Below are 15,850 nucleotides of genomic sequence, written 5' to 3'. Positions count from 1 at the left end.
AAAGTAAAAGTGCAATATGTGCTATGTAAGAAAGCTAACGTTTCAGTTCCTTGCTCAGAACATGAGACAATATGAAAGCTGGTGGTTCCTTTTAACATGAGTCTTCAATATTCCCAGGTAAGAAGTTTTAGATTGTAGTTATTATAGGACTATTTCCCTCTATACCATTTATACCTTTGACTATTGGATATTCTTATAGGCACTTTAGTATTGCCAGTGTAACAGTATAGCTTCCGTCCCTCTCCTCGCTCCTCCCTGGGTTTGAACCAGCAACACAACGACAATTAGCGCGTGCTAACTAGCTAGCCATTTCACTTTGGTTACACCAGCCTCATCTCGGGAGTTGATAGGCTTGAAGTCATAAACAGCACAATGCTTGGCGCACAACGAAGAGCTGCTGGCAAAACGCACGAAGGTGCTGTTTGAATGACTGTTAACGCGCCTGCTTCTGCCCAACCACCGCTCAGTCAGATACTTGTATGCTCAGTCAGAATATATGCAACGCAGGACACGCTAGATAATATCTAGTAATATCATCAACCATGTGTAGTTAACTAGTGATTATGATTGATTGTTTTTTATAAGATAAGTTTAATGCTAGCTAGCAACTTACCTTGGCTTACTGCATTCGCGTAACAGGCAGCCTCCTTGTGGAGTGCAACGAGAGAGATGCAGGTCGTTATTGCGTTGGACTAGTTAACTGTAATGTTGCAAGATTGGATCCCCCGAGCTGACAAGGTGAAAATCTGTCGTTCTGCCCCTGAACAAGGCAGTTACCCCACCGTTCCTAGGCCGTCATTGAAAATAAGAATGTGTTCTTAACTCACTTGCCTAGTTAAATAAAAAGGTGTGTGTGTGTGTGTGTGTGTATGTATATATATATATAAACATTAAAAAAATTATCTGCAAATCGGCGCCCAAACATACCAATTTCCGATTATTATGAAAACTTGAATCGGCCCTAATTAAATCGTCCATTCCGATTAATCGGTCAACCTCTAGTCTAGAGCATATTGGACTGTTAGCTGTATAGATCCTTCTGCCAATTTCTTGGGCCACTATACCTATTTTGCCAATTGGACTTGGACCCCTCTGCTACTCGGAACCCAACTTATCCATCACGATTTGTCTGTCAACGTCACAGCACGCGTCGAGACGTCCCTCAAAGGCCCTTCTGCTAGTTTGCTATCCCCGGCCTGCTAGCTGTCTGAATCGCTGCATCTCCAGCCAGATCACCCGGCTATGCATGCCTCTCCCTAATATCAATATGCCCTGTCCATTACTGTCCTGGTTAGTGATTATCGTCTTATTTCACTATAGAGCCTCTAGCCCTGCTCAATATGCCTTAACCTAACATTTAGTTTCACCTCACACATATGCGGTGAGATCACCTGGTTTAAATATCTCTATCATTACTCAATGCCTAGTTTTACCGCTAATGTACTCACATCCTACCACTTCTGTCTGTACATTACACCTTGAATCTATTCTCTCACGCCCAGAAACCTGCTCCTTTTACTCTGCTCTGAACGCACTCAACAACCATTCCTGATAGCCTTTAGCCGTACCCTCATCCTACGCCCCCCCCCCCCCCCCATCTATCTCCAGAGCTTGTGCTGCTAGGTGACCTAAACTGTGACATGCTTAACATCCCAGCCACCCTTCAATCTAAGCTTGATGCCCTCAAACTCACACAAATGATCAATGAACCCACCAGGTACAACCCCAAATCCGTAAACAGGGGCACCCTCCTAGATATCATCCTAACTAACTTGCCCTCCAAATACACCTCTGCTGTTTTCAACCAAGATCTTAGCGATCACTGCCTCATTGCCTGCATCCGTAATGGGTCTGCGGTCAAACGACCACCCCTCATCACTGTCAAACGCTCCCTAAAACACTTCAGCGAGGAGGCCTTTCTAATCGACCTGGCCCGGGTATCCTGGAAGGATATTGACCTTATCCTGTCAGTAGAGGATGCCTAGTTATTCTTGAAAAGTGCCTTCCTCATCTTAAATAAGCATGCCCCATTAAAAAAATTTTAGAACCAGGAACAGCTGCACATAGTCCATCTAACGAGCCCACACAATCTACCTACCTCATCCCCAAAAGGTTTTTATTTTATTTACTTTTCTGCTCTTTTGCACCAGTATCTCTACTTGCACATCATCATCTGCTCATTTATCACTCCAGTGTTAATCTGCTAAATTGTAACTATTCGCTCCTATGGCCTATTTATTGCCTACCTCCTCATGCCTTTTGCACACACTGTATATAGACTTTCTTTTTTTCTACTGTGTCATTGATTTGTTTATTGTGTTAATGGCTTGTTTATTGTTTACTCCATGTGTAACTCTGTTGTTGTCTGTTCACACTGCGATGCTTTATCTTGGCCAGGTCGCAGTTGCAAATGAGAACTTGTTCTCAACTAGCCTACCTGGTTAAATAAAGGTGAAATAAAAATAAAGATATTGCCCTTGGTTCTCTCCAGACCTGACTGCCCTTGACCAGCACAAAAACATCCTGTGGCGTTCTGCATTAGCATCGAACAGCCCCCGTGATATGCAACTTTTCAGGGACGTTAGGAACAAATACACACAGGCAGTTAGGAAAACTAAGGCTAGCATTTTCAAGTAGAAATTTGCATCATGTAGCACAAACTCCAAAAAGTTCTGGGACACTAAAGTCCATGGAGAACAAGAGTACCTCCTCCCAGCTGCCCACTGCACTGAGGATAGGAGACACTGTCACCACCGATAAATCTACTATAATTAAGAAATTCAATAAGCTTTTTTCTATGGCTGGCCATGCTTTCCACCTGGCTACCCATACCCCGGTCAACAGCCCTGCGCTCCCCACAGCAACTCGCCTAAACCTACCCCACTTCTCCTTCACCCAAATAGCTGATGTTCTGAAAGAGCTGCAACATCTGGACCCCTACAAAATCAGCCAGGCTAGACAATCTGGACCCCCTCATTCTAAAAAGATCTGCCGAAATTGTTGCAATCCCTATTACTAGCCTGTTCAACCTTTCTTTCGCATCATCTGAGATTCCCATAGATTGGAAAGCTGCCGCGGTCATCCCCCTCTTCAAAGGGGGAGACACTCTAGGCCCAAACTGCTACAGACCTATATATCAATTCTACTCTGCCTTTCTAAGGCTTTCAACACAGTCAATCACAACATTCTTATTAGCAGACTCAACTGCCTTGGTTTCTCAAATGACTGCCTCGCCTGGTTCACCAACTACTTCTCTGATAGAGTTTAGTATGTCAAATCTGAGGGCCTGTTGTCCGGACCTCTGGCAGTCTCAATGGGGGTGCCACAGGGTTTAATTCTCGGGCCGACTCGCTTCTCTGTATACATCAATGATGTCGCTCTTGCTGCTGGTGATTCTTTGATCCACCTCTACGCAGACAACACCATTCTGTATTCCTCTGGCCCTACTTTGGACACCGAGTTAACTAACCTCCAGATGAGCTTCAATGCCATACAACTCCCCTTCCGTGTCCTCCAACTGCTCTGAAATGCAAGTAAAACTAAATGCATGCTCTTCAACCGATCGCTGCCCGCACCTGCCCGCCTTTCCAGCATCACTACTCTGGACGGTTCTGACTTAGAATATGTGGACAACTACAAATACCTAGGTGTCTGGTTAGACTGTAAACTCCCCTTCCAGACTGACATTAAACATCTCCAATCCAAAATGAAATCTAGAATCGGCAGTGATATTTCACAACAAAGCATCCTTCACTCATGCTGCCAAACATACCCTCGTAAAACTGACTATCCAACTGATCCTCGACTTCGGCGATGTCATTTACAAAATAGCCTCCAACACTCTACTCAACAAATTGGATGCAGTCAATCACAGTGCCATCCGTTTTGTCACCAAAGCCCCATATACTACCCACCACTGCGACTTGTACTCTCTCATTGGCTGGCCTTCACTTCATACTCGTCGCCAAACCCACTGACTCCATGTCATCTACAAGTCTCTGCAAGGTAAAGCCCCAGCCCCGCCTCAGCTCACTGGTCACCACAGCAGCACCCACCCGTAGCACGCACTCCAGCAGGTATATCTCACTGGTCACCCCCAAAGCCAATTCTTCCTTTGGCCGCCTCGCCTTCCAGTTCTCTGCTGCCTGGAATTGGAATGAACTGCAATTTTTTTTACAAAATCACTAAAGCTGGAGACTCTTACCTCCCACACTAGCTTTAAGCACCAGCTGTCAGAGCAGCTCACAGATCACTTCACCTGTAAATAGCTCATCTGTAAAGAGCCCATCCAATCTACCTCATCCCCATACTGTATTTATTTATCTTGCTCCTTTGCACCCCAGTATCTCTACTAGAGGTCGACTGACTAATCGGAATGGCCGATTAATTAGGGCAGATTTCAAGTTTTCATATATATACAATACTAAAGTGCCTATAAGAACATCCAATAGTTAAAGGTTAATGAAATATAAATGGTATAGAGGGAAATAGTCCTACAATTCCTATAATAACTACAACCTAAAACTTACCTGGGAATATTGAAGACTTATGTTAAAAGGAACCACCAGCTTTCAAATGTTCTCATGTTCTGAGCAAGGAACTTAAACGTTAGCTTTCTTACATGGCACATATTGCACTTTTACTTTCTTCTCCAACACTTTGTTTTTGCATTATTTAAACCAAATTGAACACGTTTCATTATTTACTTGAGGCTAAATTGATTTTATTGATGTATTATATTAAGTTAAAATAAGTCTTCATTCAGTATTGTCGTAATTGTCATTATTACAAATAAATAAAAAATTGGCAGATTAATCAATATCGGCTTTTTGGTCCTCCAATAATCGGTATCGGCGTTGAAAAATCATAATCGGTCGACCTCTAATCTCTACTTGCACATTCATCTTCTGCACATTCTACCATTCCAGTGTTTAATTGCTATATGGTAATTACTTCGCCACCATGGCCTATTTATTGCCTTACCCCTCTTATCCTACCTCATTTGCACATGTTGTATATAGATTTGCTACTGTATTATTGATTGTATGTTTGTTTATTCCATTTGTAACTGTTGTTGTATATGTCGAACTGCTGTGCTTCATCTTGACCAGGTCGCAGTTGCAAATGATAACTTGTTCTCAACTAGCCTACCTGGCTAAATAAAAGGTGAAATAAAAAAAATAATTAAAATACCAAAACGAAGACAGAATGTTTAGCTGGAACGACAGCACAAGCCCTACATGAATCCAATCCACACATTCGGTTGAATCGTTCCAATATTGTTCTATATTGAGATAGATCATTCCATTACTGAATTCATAGACCTCAAATGTGCCTATACCGTCCACTCTGATTAGAGCAATGTCTGATAACTGCATCGTAAAACCCAATAGTCTTGTCGATGCTATCAAATGACATGTCCCAGCTGACTGAAAGAGGTTGAGGGTCTCCAGCTCCCTGAGGGTAAAAAGCAGTGTCTCTGTGCCACCTGTAACTCAAACTTGAGATCCCCCAGCAACAGGTCTGGGTCTCTGAAGAACAGCCCAGCTAAAACGAGGCTAATAAGACCTGCAAGACAGGGTGAGGGTGAGACCTGACAACACTGACAGGACAACAGCTTTGGTTGCCATTCCCTCCCATGTGTTTAAAGAGTACTTTGTAAAAGAATGAGGGATGATAGGAAAATATATGCAACGGTCGAGGGGGGGGGGGGGGGGGGGGGGGGGGGGGGTTAGCGTCCAGCTGTGAGAGCAGGTTTATGGCCATGACTTCATCTGTCGATTCAGCTGTGAATGTGAACACGTTCACATGACTCAAGGTAAGGGGCTGGTTGGTCCCTAGTGTAAAACCATGCCACATTTGCCACAATAGTAGGTAAGCTACATCAGTCGTATCAATCTTATCTGTGTTCTGAAACAGTCAACACCGAATTGTAAATTGTTTTTCCCACAGTGGGCAACTGTCCATGTACTTAGATGGCAAACTAAACATATTTTTTAAACTGTCAAAACATTCTCCATGCAGTTTCACAGACCGATCTTGAGTATTACAAATGGACACACTGGTAGTCACAGACTTTTCACGCTCTGGAACAGATGGGTATCATGCAAAGATAAAGCAATGAGTTCAAACAGTCACACTCACCTACCCATGGGGCAATCCTTTCCTGCTATGGAAGAGGAGATAAAGAAAAAAACTGAACAAACACCACAAGATGATGCAGACCACAGCGACAGGAAGTGTCAGGAAAGTAAAAGGAGGAAAAGTAAAAGGAAATCACAGAAGAAAAAGTAGAATGTCTCCAAAGGAGGATATTGAAACCAAAACGAGCCAGGAGCCAGGGACCCCTAAACACACCAGACATAAATCTGCACCCAGATTAAAACAGGCTAAAGAAGATTAAACCAGGCTGTGTGTTTAAAGCAGCCTTTCCCAAACAGGTGCACTTTTAGGTTTTTGCCCTAGCACTTAACAGCCGATTCAAATAATCAACTCATCCTCAAGTTTTGATTAATTGAATCAGCTGTTTGGTGTTAGGGCAAAAACCAAAATGTGCACCCCTTGGAGTTAGCAGGACTGAGTTTGGGACACGCTAGTTTAAATAACCTAAGAAAAGACCCATGGCATGGAACTCTGACAACCTCCCAACATACCTTCCAGGCTCTACATCATACACTAAAACCACACCCAGCTACTGCTGGTGACTTCACTTGTCAAACAAACTACAGTAAATTACACACATAGGTATCATGAATTATGATGGCTGTAATTATGTCCATAATATCCTGTAGCCTATGTGTACATAATTCTATCCATAAGGAAGGCTGTTTCTTGTTGTGCACAGAGAGCCCAGACAAGACATCTGTTCCCAGATTAGACCAGTGTGTTTAAGAGCAGAGGCTTAAGACCTGGTGGCGTGGAACATTGAAGGTTTCCAGACTCAACCAATTAGGCTACAAAACTTCAAACCCAGTCACTTACTGAGACTATAATATACTGGCTGTACATCCTATAAGATGAAGGGTAAAAGAGGGCATTGTTGCAGAATAACTAGCGGACTGCTCGTTGCAGTATTGTGTGAAAATGCTTGTTGCAGAATTGTAATTGTAATTAAAGAATATCTAGTAGACAAGACTGTCTGTTCCTAGGCCGTCATTGAAAATAACCATTTGTTCTTAACTGACTTGCCTAGTTAAGTAAAGCTAAAAAAAAACATTTCAAGTCAAGAATGCTGTCCAGTGCAACGTTTACCCTTCCCTCTGACGTGGGCTGGAGAGGTGGTGTGCTGGCAAGCCAAGGCAAAATGTTTGAAAAATGCTATCAATAACATTGTTGAATCTGGTTACTACAACCAGATGCAGATTCCTCTTTCAACAGTGTGGTTTCTCAGCAGATTTATCATCTGGGTGCTTTCAAGTCCAAGACCAAAATAATTTGCCCATAGGACTCCAACTGTGATGATTTTGTTCTCTGGTCATTTGCCAACGACAGTCTTCAACTTGGGGAGGTGTTGGCTTGCCAGCCTTGGTAATCTAGTCAGCTCACAGACTGAACTGTGTCAAGCAAACACTTGGTGCTGGAGGTCAAGGTGACAATGTTCTTGTTTACCTGCCTTAACTCTTGGCCAAAGCTCTGCATCAGAGTCCGGCCCACATAATGTCTTCTCCGAGCAACTTATTGCAATCTCTGTAAAAGCACTACACACAGTCAGACATTATGGGCCAGTTTTCAAGACAAAGGTAAGGCCTAGTCCTGGAAAAGAATAATCTTCACGTGCAAGTCTCTTAAATACATCATCCTTTACATGAAATTGGCTAATGGAAGACTCCAGATCAGTCCAAGGAAATTATTCCACAAGGGAATAGAGGCCAAGATTGTCATACATACCATATGAGTTCAAGGACACTGTGTGAGACCAAAGGATGGATAATACACTATATAATACACAAAAAGTATGTTGACACCCCTTCAAATTTGTGGATTCTGCTATTTCAGCCACACAAGTTGCTGACAGGTATAATAAATCGAGCATACAGCCATGTAATCTCCAGAGACAAACATTGGCAGCTGAATGGCTCGTACTGAAGACCTCGGTAACTTTCAATGTGGCACCAGGACTGCCAAGTGTTGAAGCGCATAGTGCGTAAAAATCCTCTGTCCTCAGTTGCAATACTCACTACCGAGTTCCAAAAGGCCGCTGGGAGCAAGGTGAGCACAACTGTTCGTCGGCAGCTTCATGAAATGGGTTTCCATGTCTGAGCAGCCGCACACACAAGCCTAAGATCACCATGCGCAATGCCAAGCGTTGACTGGGGTGATGAAAGGTTGACGCCATTGGACTCTGGAGCAGTGGAAACACCTTGTCTGGTGTGATGAATCACGCTTCACCATCTGGAAGTCCGACGGATGAATCTGGGTTTGGCGGATGCCAGGAAAATGCTACCTGCCCCAATGCATAGTGCCAAATGTAAAGTTTGGTGGAGGAGGAATAATGGTCTGGGGCTGTTTTTCATGGTTAGGGCTAGGCCCATTAGTTCCAGTGAAGGGAAATCTAAACTCTACAGCACACAATGACATTCTAGACAATTCTGTGATTCTAACTTTGTGGCAACAGGTTGGGGAAGTCCTTTCACCGTTTCAGCATGACAATGCCCCCCGTACTCGAAGCGAGGTCCATACAGAAATGGTTTGTCGAGATCAGTGTGAAAGAACTGACCTGCACAGAGCCCTGACCTCAACCCCATCGAACACATTTGAGATTGGAACGTCAACTGTGGGCCTAATACCCTGACATCACTAATGCTCTTGTGGCTGAATGGAAGAACGCCCCAGCAGCAATGTTCCAACATCTAGTGGAAAGCCTTCCCAGAACAGTGGAGGCTGTTATAGCAGCAAAACGGGAGGACCAACTCCATATTAATGTGCATGCTTTTGGAATGAATTGTTCGACAAGCATGTGTCCACATACTTTTGGTCACGTTGTGTATATGATAATGAATGATGAAGAGAGGAGAGAAAATATAACAGTGGCTGGTGTAGGATACTTACTGAGTCGTAGTCGGAGACGAAGCCAACTCTTTGGCGGTGACTTGTGCTGTAGAACTGAATTCATGGTCCACTTGTTTGGAACCATTTAAGTATTGTTTTTGGTTCTACGCCTGAAAACTCACCAACAACACATCCCAGGGGAGAAGATCACCTATGGTTGGTCGTCTTCATGTCTGTTCTCAATGAATGGTAGATTCCGATGGTCTGGTCTTGAAGTTTGCATTTAACATTAATGTGCCATTTTATCACTCTCCATTTCGCCTAAAACCACTGTCTTCTTTTTTTGGAACGCCGTGCGTGCTCGTGTATTCGTTCTATGTAAATAAGTTAGCTTGAGAGCACTGCAGTCAACCTGTTAAAAAACAATGCATTGAAATAAATCCAACCTTTCGTGAATAAACTAACCTGTCACACGGCTGACTCAGTCTCCACCAAAATGGAATAGGCTAATGGCTGACTGGTGCAGAATAGGTCTCACACAAGTAATAAACACCGCCTAAAGGTAAATTCTGCAATATGACAAAAGGACACGCTGTTATAGTTTACTCCACTATGCAGCAGTAACCTGTTGCTGCACGAAAATCATTATTTTCGACATCCACGTCATAAATAGGCTTGAACTGTGCAACCACCGTAGCGTTCACCCCTCCCTCTCACCAGCTCACGATAATACTACTATTTATTTTAATCGTCCATTATACCATAGGTGAAAGAAGCACAGACTACTCTGTTGCAACTTTCGTCCATTGACTTATTCTACATTGCATTCGCGCAAGTGAAGCAATTTGAAGTCGGCGACGTAATTCCACGCCTAGTCTCAGTCTGTCCCTCCGATTTTCAACCATAAAAAAAAAGTATTCCATTCATTCAGGCCACCTTCTCGTCTTTCCCTTTAAAAGTTGGTAGAATGTTGCAGCTAGGGGCGCCAAAGAGAGCATACGTCATTTGATTGTAGCATTGTTAACAAAGACAGTAGAGAAAAACATACAATGTTTCCCTTTAAACAATAAATCATGTTTCAATAATCAGATATTGTTAAATTGAATCAAACATTCCTTTAGCTTTAATGGTCTCTATAGCAAGGGATACATTTTGATGTATGCAATTATGCCTTGATTGATTGGCCCTTACTTGATTAGTCTAGTCACAGGGTTCCCCAAACTCGGTCCTGGGGCCACCCATGGGTGCACGTTTCGGTTTTTGCCCTATAGCTCATCAAGCTTTGATTATTTGAATCAGCTGTGTAGTGCTAGTGTAACAGTATAATTTTAGACCGTCCCCTTGCCCATACCCGGGCGCAAACCAGGGACCCTCTGCACGCATCAACAACAGTCACCCACGAAGCATCGTTACCCATCGCGCCACAAAAGCCACTGCCCTTGCAGAGCAAGGGGAACCACTACTTCAAGGTCTCAGAGCAAGTGACGTCACCGATTGAAACACTATTTAGCGCGCACCGCTAACTAAGCTAGCCGTTTCACATCCGTTACACTAGGGCAAAACCCAAAATATGCACCAATAAAATGGTGGCGAAAGAAATGACAGCAGTTTTACGGACGTCGAACCAATTGTGCTTTCATGTGTTTTTTTCATGTTATTTGTAAATGATTTTGTCTATAATGTTTCTGCCACCATATCTTACAGCAAAAAATTACTTCTGGATATCAGGACAGAGATCACTCACCTCGGATTAGACAATGATTTTTTTCTTCAACAAGCAGGAAGCACAGAATGTACTGCGAACACCCGACAAGGCTGATATTCCCGTTAATGGCAAGAGATAGAGACACAGGCACAGAGGACACAGAGCAGGGTGCCTCTTATTAAATCCTCTCTGGGATAGGGGGCAGTACGTCCGGATGAAAAGTGTGCACAAAGTAAACTGCCTGCTACTCAGGCCCGAATAATTTGTAGATTTGGATGGAAAACACTCTGAAGTTTCGAAAACTGTTATCATAATGTCTGTGAGTACAACAGAACTGATTTGGCAGGCATAACCCCAAGCACAATCCATCCAGGGAAAAACATTTTTTAGGTCACTGGGTTTTCCAATGTTTTTCTATGGGAGACCTGATTTAATAGGGCCCAGATTGCAGTTCCTGTGGCTTCCACTAGATGTCAACAGTCTTTAGAAATTGTACGATGTTTTTCTTTTGAGAAATTAAGAAGTAGGGCTATTCTTTGTAGGTGTCACTCTGAAGGGCTTTAGACTCTTGTTGAGCGTGAACTGGAGCGCGCTTCACGTTGTTTTTATCCTGAATTAGAAATAGTTTATTCCGTCTTAAATTTGATCATTCATTTACATTTTAGGATACCTGAGGTCGGATTAGGAACGTTGTTTGAAATGTTTGGACCAAGTTTACAGGTAATTTATTAGATACTTTTTAGTCATGTTGGAACCGGTGTATTTCTGAATCAAACGCTCCAAATAATTGGACATTTTGGGGATATAAAGAAGGAATTTATCAAACAAAACGACCATTCATTGTGTCACTGAGACATTTGAGATTGCAAAAAGAAGATCTTCAAAGGTAAGGCATTTATTGTATGGCTATTTCTGACTTTTGTGTCGCACCTGCCTTGTTGAAATATGTTTTTCATGTGTTTGTATGTGGGGCACTGTCCTCAGATAATCACATGGTTTGCCTTTTTGAAATATGACACAGTGGCTGGATTAACAAGAAGTTAAGCTTTATTTTGATGTATTACACTTATATTTTTGTAGTTTGAATTTGGCGCGCTACAATTTCACTGGATGTTGTCAAATCAATCCCGCTAACGGGATTCGAGCGGGATTCGCGCTTAAGGGATCCATATTAAGGATCCGGAGAAGGAGAGTGGGAAAGGTGCCTTTACCGTCAATATTACTCGCCAACGTATAATAATTGGACAATAAATTATATCACGAATATCCTACCAACGGGACATCAAAAACTGTAACATCTTATGTTTCACGGAATCATGGCTGAATGATGACATGGATATTCAGCTAGCAGGATATAAAATGCACTGGCTAGATAGAACAGCACACTATTAAGACGAGTGGGGGCGGTCTGTGCATATTTGTAAACAACAGCTGGTGCACGAAATCTAAGGAAGTCTCTAGATTTTGCTCACCTGAAGTAGACAATCTTTTGATAAACTTTAGACCACACTATTTGTCAAGAGAGTTTTCATCTATACTTTTCGTGGCTGTTTATTTACCACCACAGATGGACGCTGGCACTGAGACCTCACTCAGTCCACTGTATAAGGAAATAAGCAAACAGGAAACGACTCCAACACCATCATTAAGTTTTCAGACTACACAACAGTGGTAGGCCTGATCACCGACAATGACGAGACAGCCTATAGGTAGGAGGTCAGAAACCTGGCTGGGTGGTGCCAGAACAACCACCTCTCCCTCAACGTAACCAAGACTAAGGAGATGATTGTGGATTACAGGAAAAGGAGGACCGAGCACACCCCCATTCTCATCAACGGGGTTATAGTGGAGCAGGTTGAGAGCTTCAAGTTCCTTGGTGTCCACATCACCAACAAACTAGAATGGTCCAAACACACCAAGACAGTCATAAAGAGGGCATGACAAAGCCTATTCCCCCTCAGGAAACTATAAATATTTGGCATGGGTCCTCAGATCCTCAAAAGGTTCTACAGCTGCAACATCGAGAGCTGGTTGCATCACTGCCTGGTACGGCAACTGCTCAGCTTCCTACCACAAGGCACTACAGAGGGTACTGCGTGCGGCCCAGGTACATCACTGGGACTAAGCTGCTTGCCATCCATCCAGGACCTCTACACCAGGCGATGTCAGAGGAAGGCCCTAAAAATTGTCAAAGACCCCACCCACCTCAGTCATAGACTGTTCTCTCTACTACCACATGGAAGGCTATTAAGTCTATGTCTGGTAACAGTAATGTTAATGAATTACCGTCATGTGTTTTGAAGGACTCCGTTGCTATATATGACAAAACTGAAATGCTGAATTGTTTCAATGAGCACTTTGTATCATCTGGTAGGCTGTTTGATTCAGTGTCCTCTGTCTCTGTACAACCCTCTGTGGATGAACCAGTGAGAGCTGGTCAAACCTTTAGCTTTTTGCCATTATCAGTGCAGGTGGTACATAAAGCCCTGAAATCCTTAGATCAGAGAAAGCCTGCAGGTCTTGATCTTTTGGATCCCTGCTTTCTAAATCTGGCAGCTGATTTCATAGCTGAACCACTTACATCTCTGTTCAATCTAACCCTGGAATGTAATGAAATTCCAAAGATCTGGAAATCAGCATTTATCCTAACACTTTTAAAAGGGGGAGATCCAACTCTTTTAAATAATTATAGGCCAATCTCAAAGCTGTCACCCCTGGTGAAAATACTTGAAACCCTTGTAAGTGAACAGCTAAAAGAGTTTTTTAAATGTACTAACTCTATTTTATCAATGTACCAATCGGGCTTCAGGAAGAAGCATAGCACAATTACAGCAGTCATGAAGGTTTTAAATGATATCACTGAAGCCATTGACAAAAAACAGGTTTTTGATACAGTTAATCATGCTATACCAAGGCAGAGATTGTCGAGTGTAGGTCTTTCGGAGTATGCAGTTGCATGGTTTGCTAACTATCTGTCTGATAGAACTCAGTGCACTCAATTTGATGGGCTTATGTCTGTTAAATTGTCTGTCTTGAATGGTGTGCCCCAAGGCTCTGTACTTGGTCCTCTCTTATTCACTATTTATATAAATGATTTAGACAAAATTGTCCAAAATGCACAACTTCCTTTTTATGCTGATGATACTGTTATTTACTGTTGTGCCTCGTCTCTTACAAAAGCTTTCCAGAACATGCAAACTGCTTTTTATACTGTTCAACATACCTTGTGTCAATTGAAGCTTATCCTCAATACTGACAAAACTAAACTAATGGTGTTTTCTAATGCAAGAAATAGACCTCTGAACCTTTCACCTATTACTACCTGTCAGGGCAAGGAGATTAGGGTTGTAACCTCATATAAATATCTTGGAATTTTAATTGATGACGGCCCCTCTTTTAAATTGCATTTTCAACAACTTACAAAACAATTGAAATTGGGATATTATTTTAGGAATAAGGTCTGTTTTTCTTTTGAAGCCAGAAGGAGGCTAGTATCAGCTTCATTTATGCCTTTACTAGACTATGGGGATATTTTAAATATGAATGCTTACACTCAGTGACTGAGATCAATTGACACTCTTTACCGTGGCACTTTGAGATTTATTTTAAACTGCAAAACCCTTACGCACCACTGCACTTTGTATACCAGGGTTGGCTGGCCTTCTCTAGTCACACGTAGGGTCAGTCACTGGTATACAAAGCCATTTTGGGTTTACTACCTTTTTATTTGTGCATTTTTATTGTTCAGAAATGTGGTGGGTACTCTCTTCGCAAGGAGTCATCATGTCAGGTAGTCCTGGGGCATGGTCCTAGGGCTCAGGTCCTCCGACAGAGAGAAAGAAATAGAGAAGGAGAGAATTAGAGAACGCACACTTAGATTCACACAGGACACCGAATAGGACAGGAGAAGTACTCCAGATATAACAAACTGACCCTAGCCCCCCGACACATAAACTACTGCAGCATAAATACTGGAGGCTGAGACAGGAGGGGTCAGGAGACACTGTGGCCCCATCCGAGGACACCCCCGGACAGGGCCAAACAGGAAGGATATAACCCCACCCACTTTACCAAAGCAGAGCCCCCACACCACTGGAGGGATATCTTCAACCACCAACTTACCATCCTGAGACAAGGCTGAGTATAGTCCACAAAGATCTCCGCCATGGCACAACCCAAGGGGGGGCGCCAACCCAGACAGGACGACCACATTAGTGAATCCACCCACTCAGGTGATGCACCCCTTCCAGGGACGGCATGAGAGAGCCCCAGTAAGCCAGTGACTCAGCCCCTGTAATAGGGCTAGAGGCAGAGAATCCCAGTGGAAAGAGGGGAACCGGCCAGGCAGAGACAGCAAGGGCGGTTCGTTGCTCCAGAGCCTTTCCGTTCACCTTCCCACTCCTGGGCCAGACTACACTCAATCATATGACCCACTGAAGAGATGAGTCTTCAGTAAAGACTTAAAGGTTGAGACCGAGTTTGCGTCTCTGACATGGGTAGGCAGACCATTCCATAAAAATGGAGCTCTATAGGAGAAAGCCCTGCCTCCAGCTGTTTGCTTAGAAATTCTAGGGACAATTAGGAGGCCTGCGTCTTGTGACCGTAGCGTACGTGTAGGTATGTACGGCAGGACCAAATCAGAGAGATAGGTAGGAGCAAGCCCATGTAATGCTTTGTAGGTTAGCAGTAAAACCTTGAAATCAGCCCTTGCTTTGACAGGAAGCCAGTGTAGAGAGGCTAGCACTGGAGTAATATGATCAAATTTTTGGGTTCTAGTCAGGATTCTAGCAGCCGTATTTAGCACTAACTGAAGTTTATTAGTGCTTTATCTGGGTAGCCGGAAAGTAGAGCATTGCAGTAGTCTAACCTAGAAGTGACAAAAGCACGGATGTGAATGGTCCTGGTGCACCACAAAATAGTGTAAATTGAAGCCAGTTTGGATTTGGCTTCACACCAATCACATCACATCAAAAACCAAACCTCATTGACAGAAAAAAATGGAATTGTTGCAGCTCGTTGGGTTGTTCCTCAGGTAGCTAGCTAGCTAACTGAAATTGTCCATTTCCTAAATTAGTCATGGATGGAGATAGGGATTTGGTTTTACTTAATTATCCGCACTGGCCAATGATTATAACAGCGATTCTGATCCAACCATAA

General features: G+C 43.1%; 1 protein-coding gene across 6 annotated transcripts in view; it reads right to left on the bottom strand.

The window, feature by feature from the left end:
• LOC110532604 (pleckstrin homology domain-containing family G member 5) overlaps positions 1–9,972 on the bottom strand; it is a 117,103-nt gene extending 107,131 nt beyond the window's left edge. For 3 of the 6 annotated variants that reach the window (XM_036988628.1, XM_036988627.1, XM_036988626.1), the window contains exon 1: positions 9,171–9,967. Coding sequence is in view for 1 of the 6 variants with exons in the window: in XM_021616644.2 (XP_021472319.2) it covers positions 9,049–9,133 (85 nt within the window). In the remaining 5 variants the exon portion in view is untranslated. Of the gene's footprint in view, positions 1–9,048 lie in introns of all 6 variants that reach the window. The other 3 variants (XM_036988625.1, XM_021616646.2, XM_021616644.2) reach the window with 2 other exon arrangements.
• Between the last annotated feature and the right edge of the window lie 5,878 nt (positions 9,973–15,850).

This window comes from Oncorhynchus mykiss, chromosome 9 (genome assembly GCF_013265735.2).
Source record: "Oncorhynchus mykiss isolate Arlee chromosome 9, USDA_OmykA_1.1, whole genome shotgun sequence".
Lineage (NCBI taxonomy): Eukaryota > Metazoa > Chordata > Actinopteri > Salmoniformes > Salmonidae > Oncorhynchus > Oncorhynchus mykiss.
The sequence above is the reverse complement of the archived record's forward strand: the minus strand, read 5'-3'. Positions and strand labels throughout refer to the sequence as shown.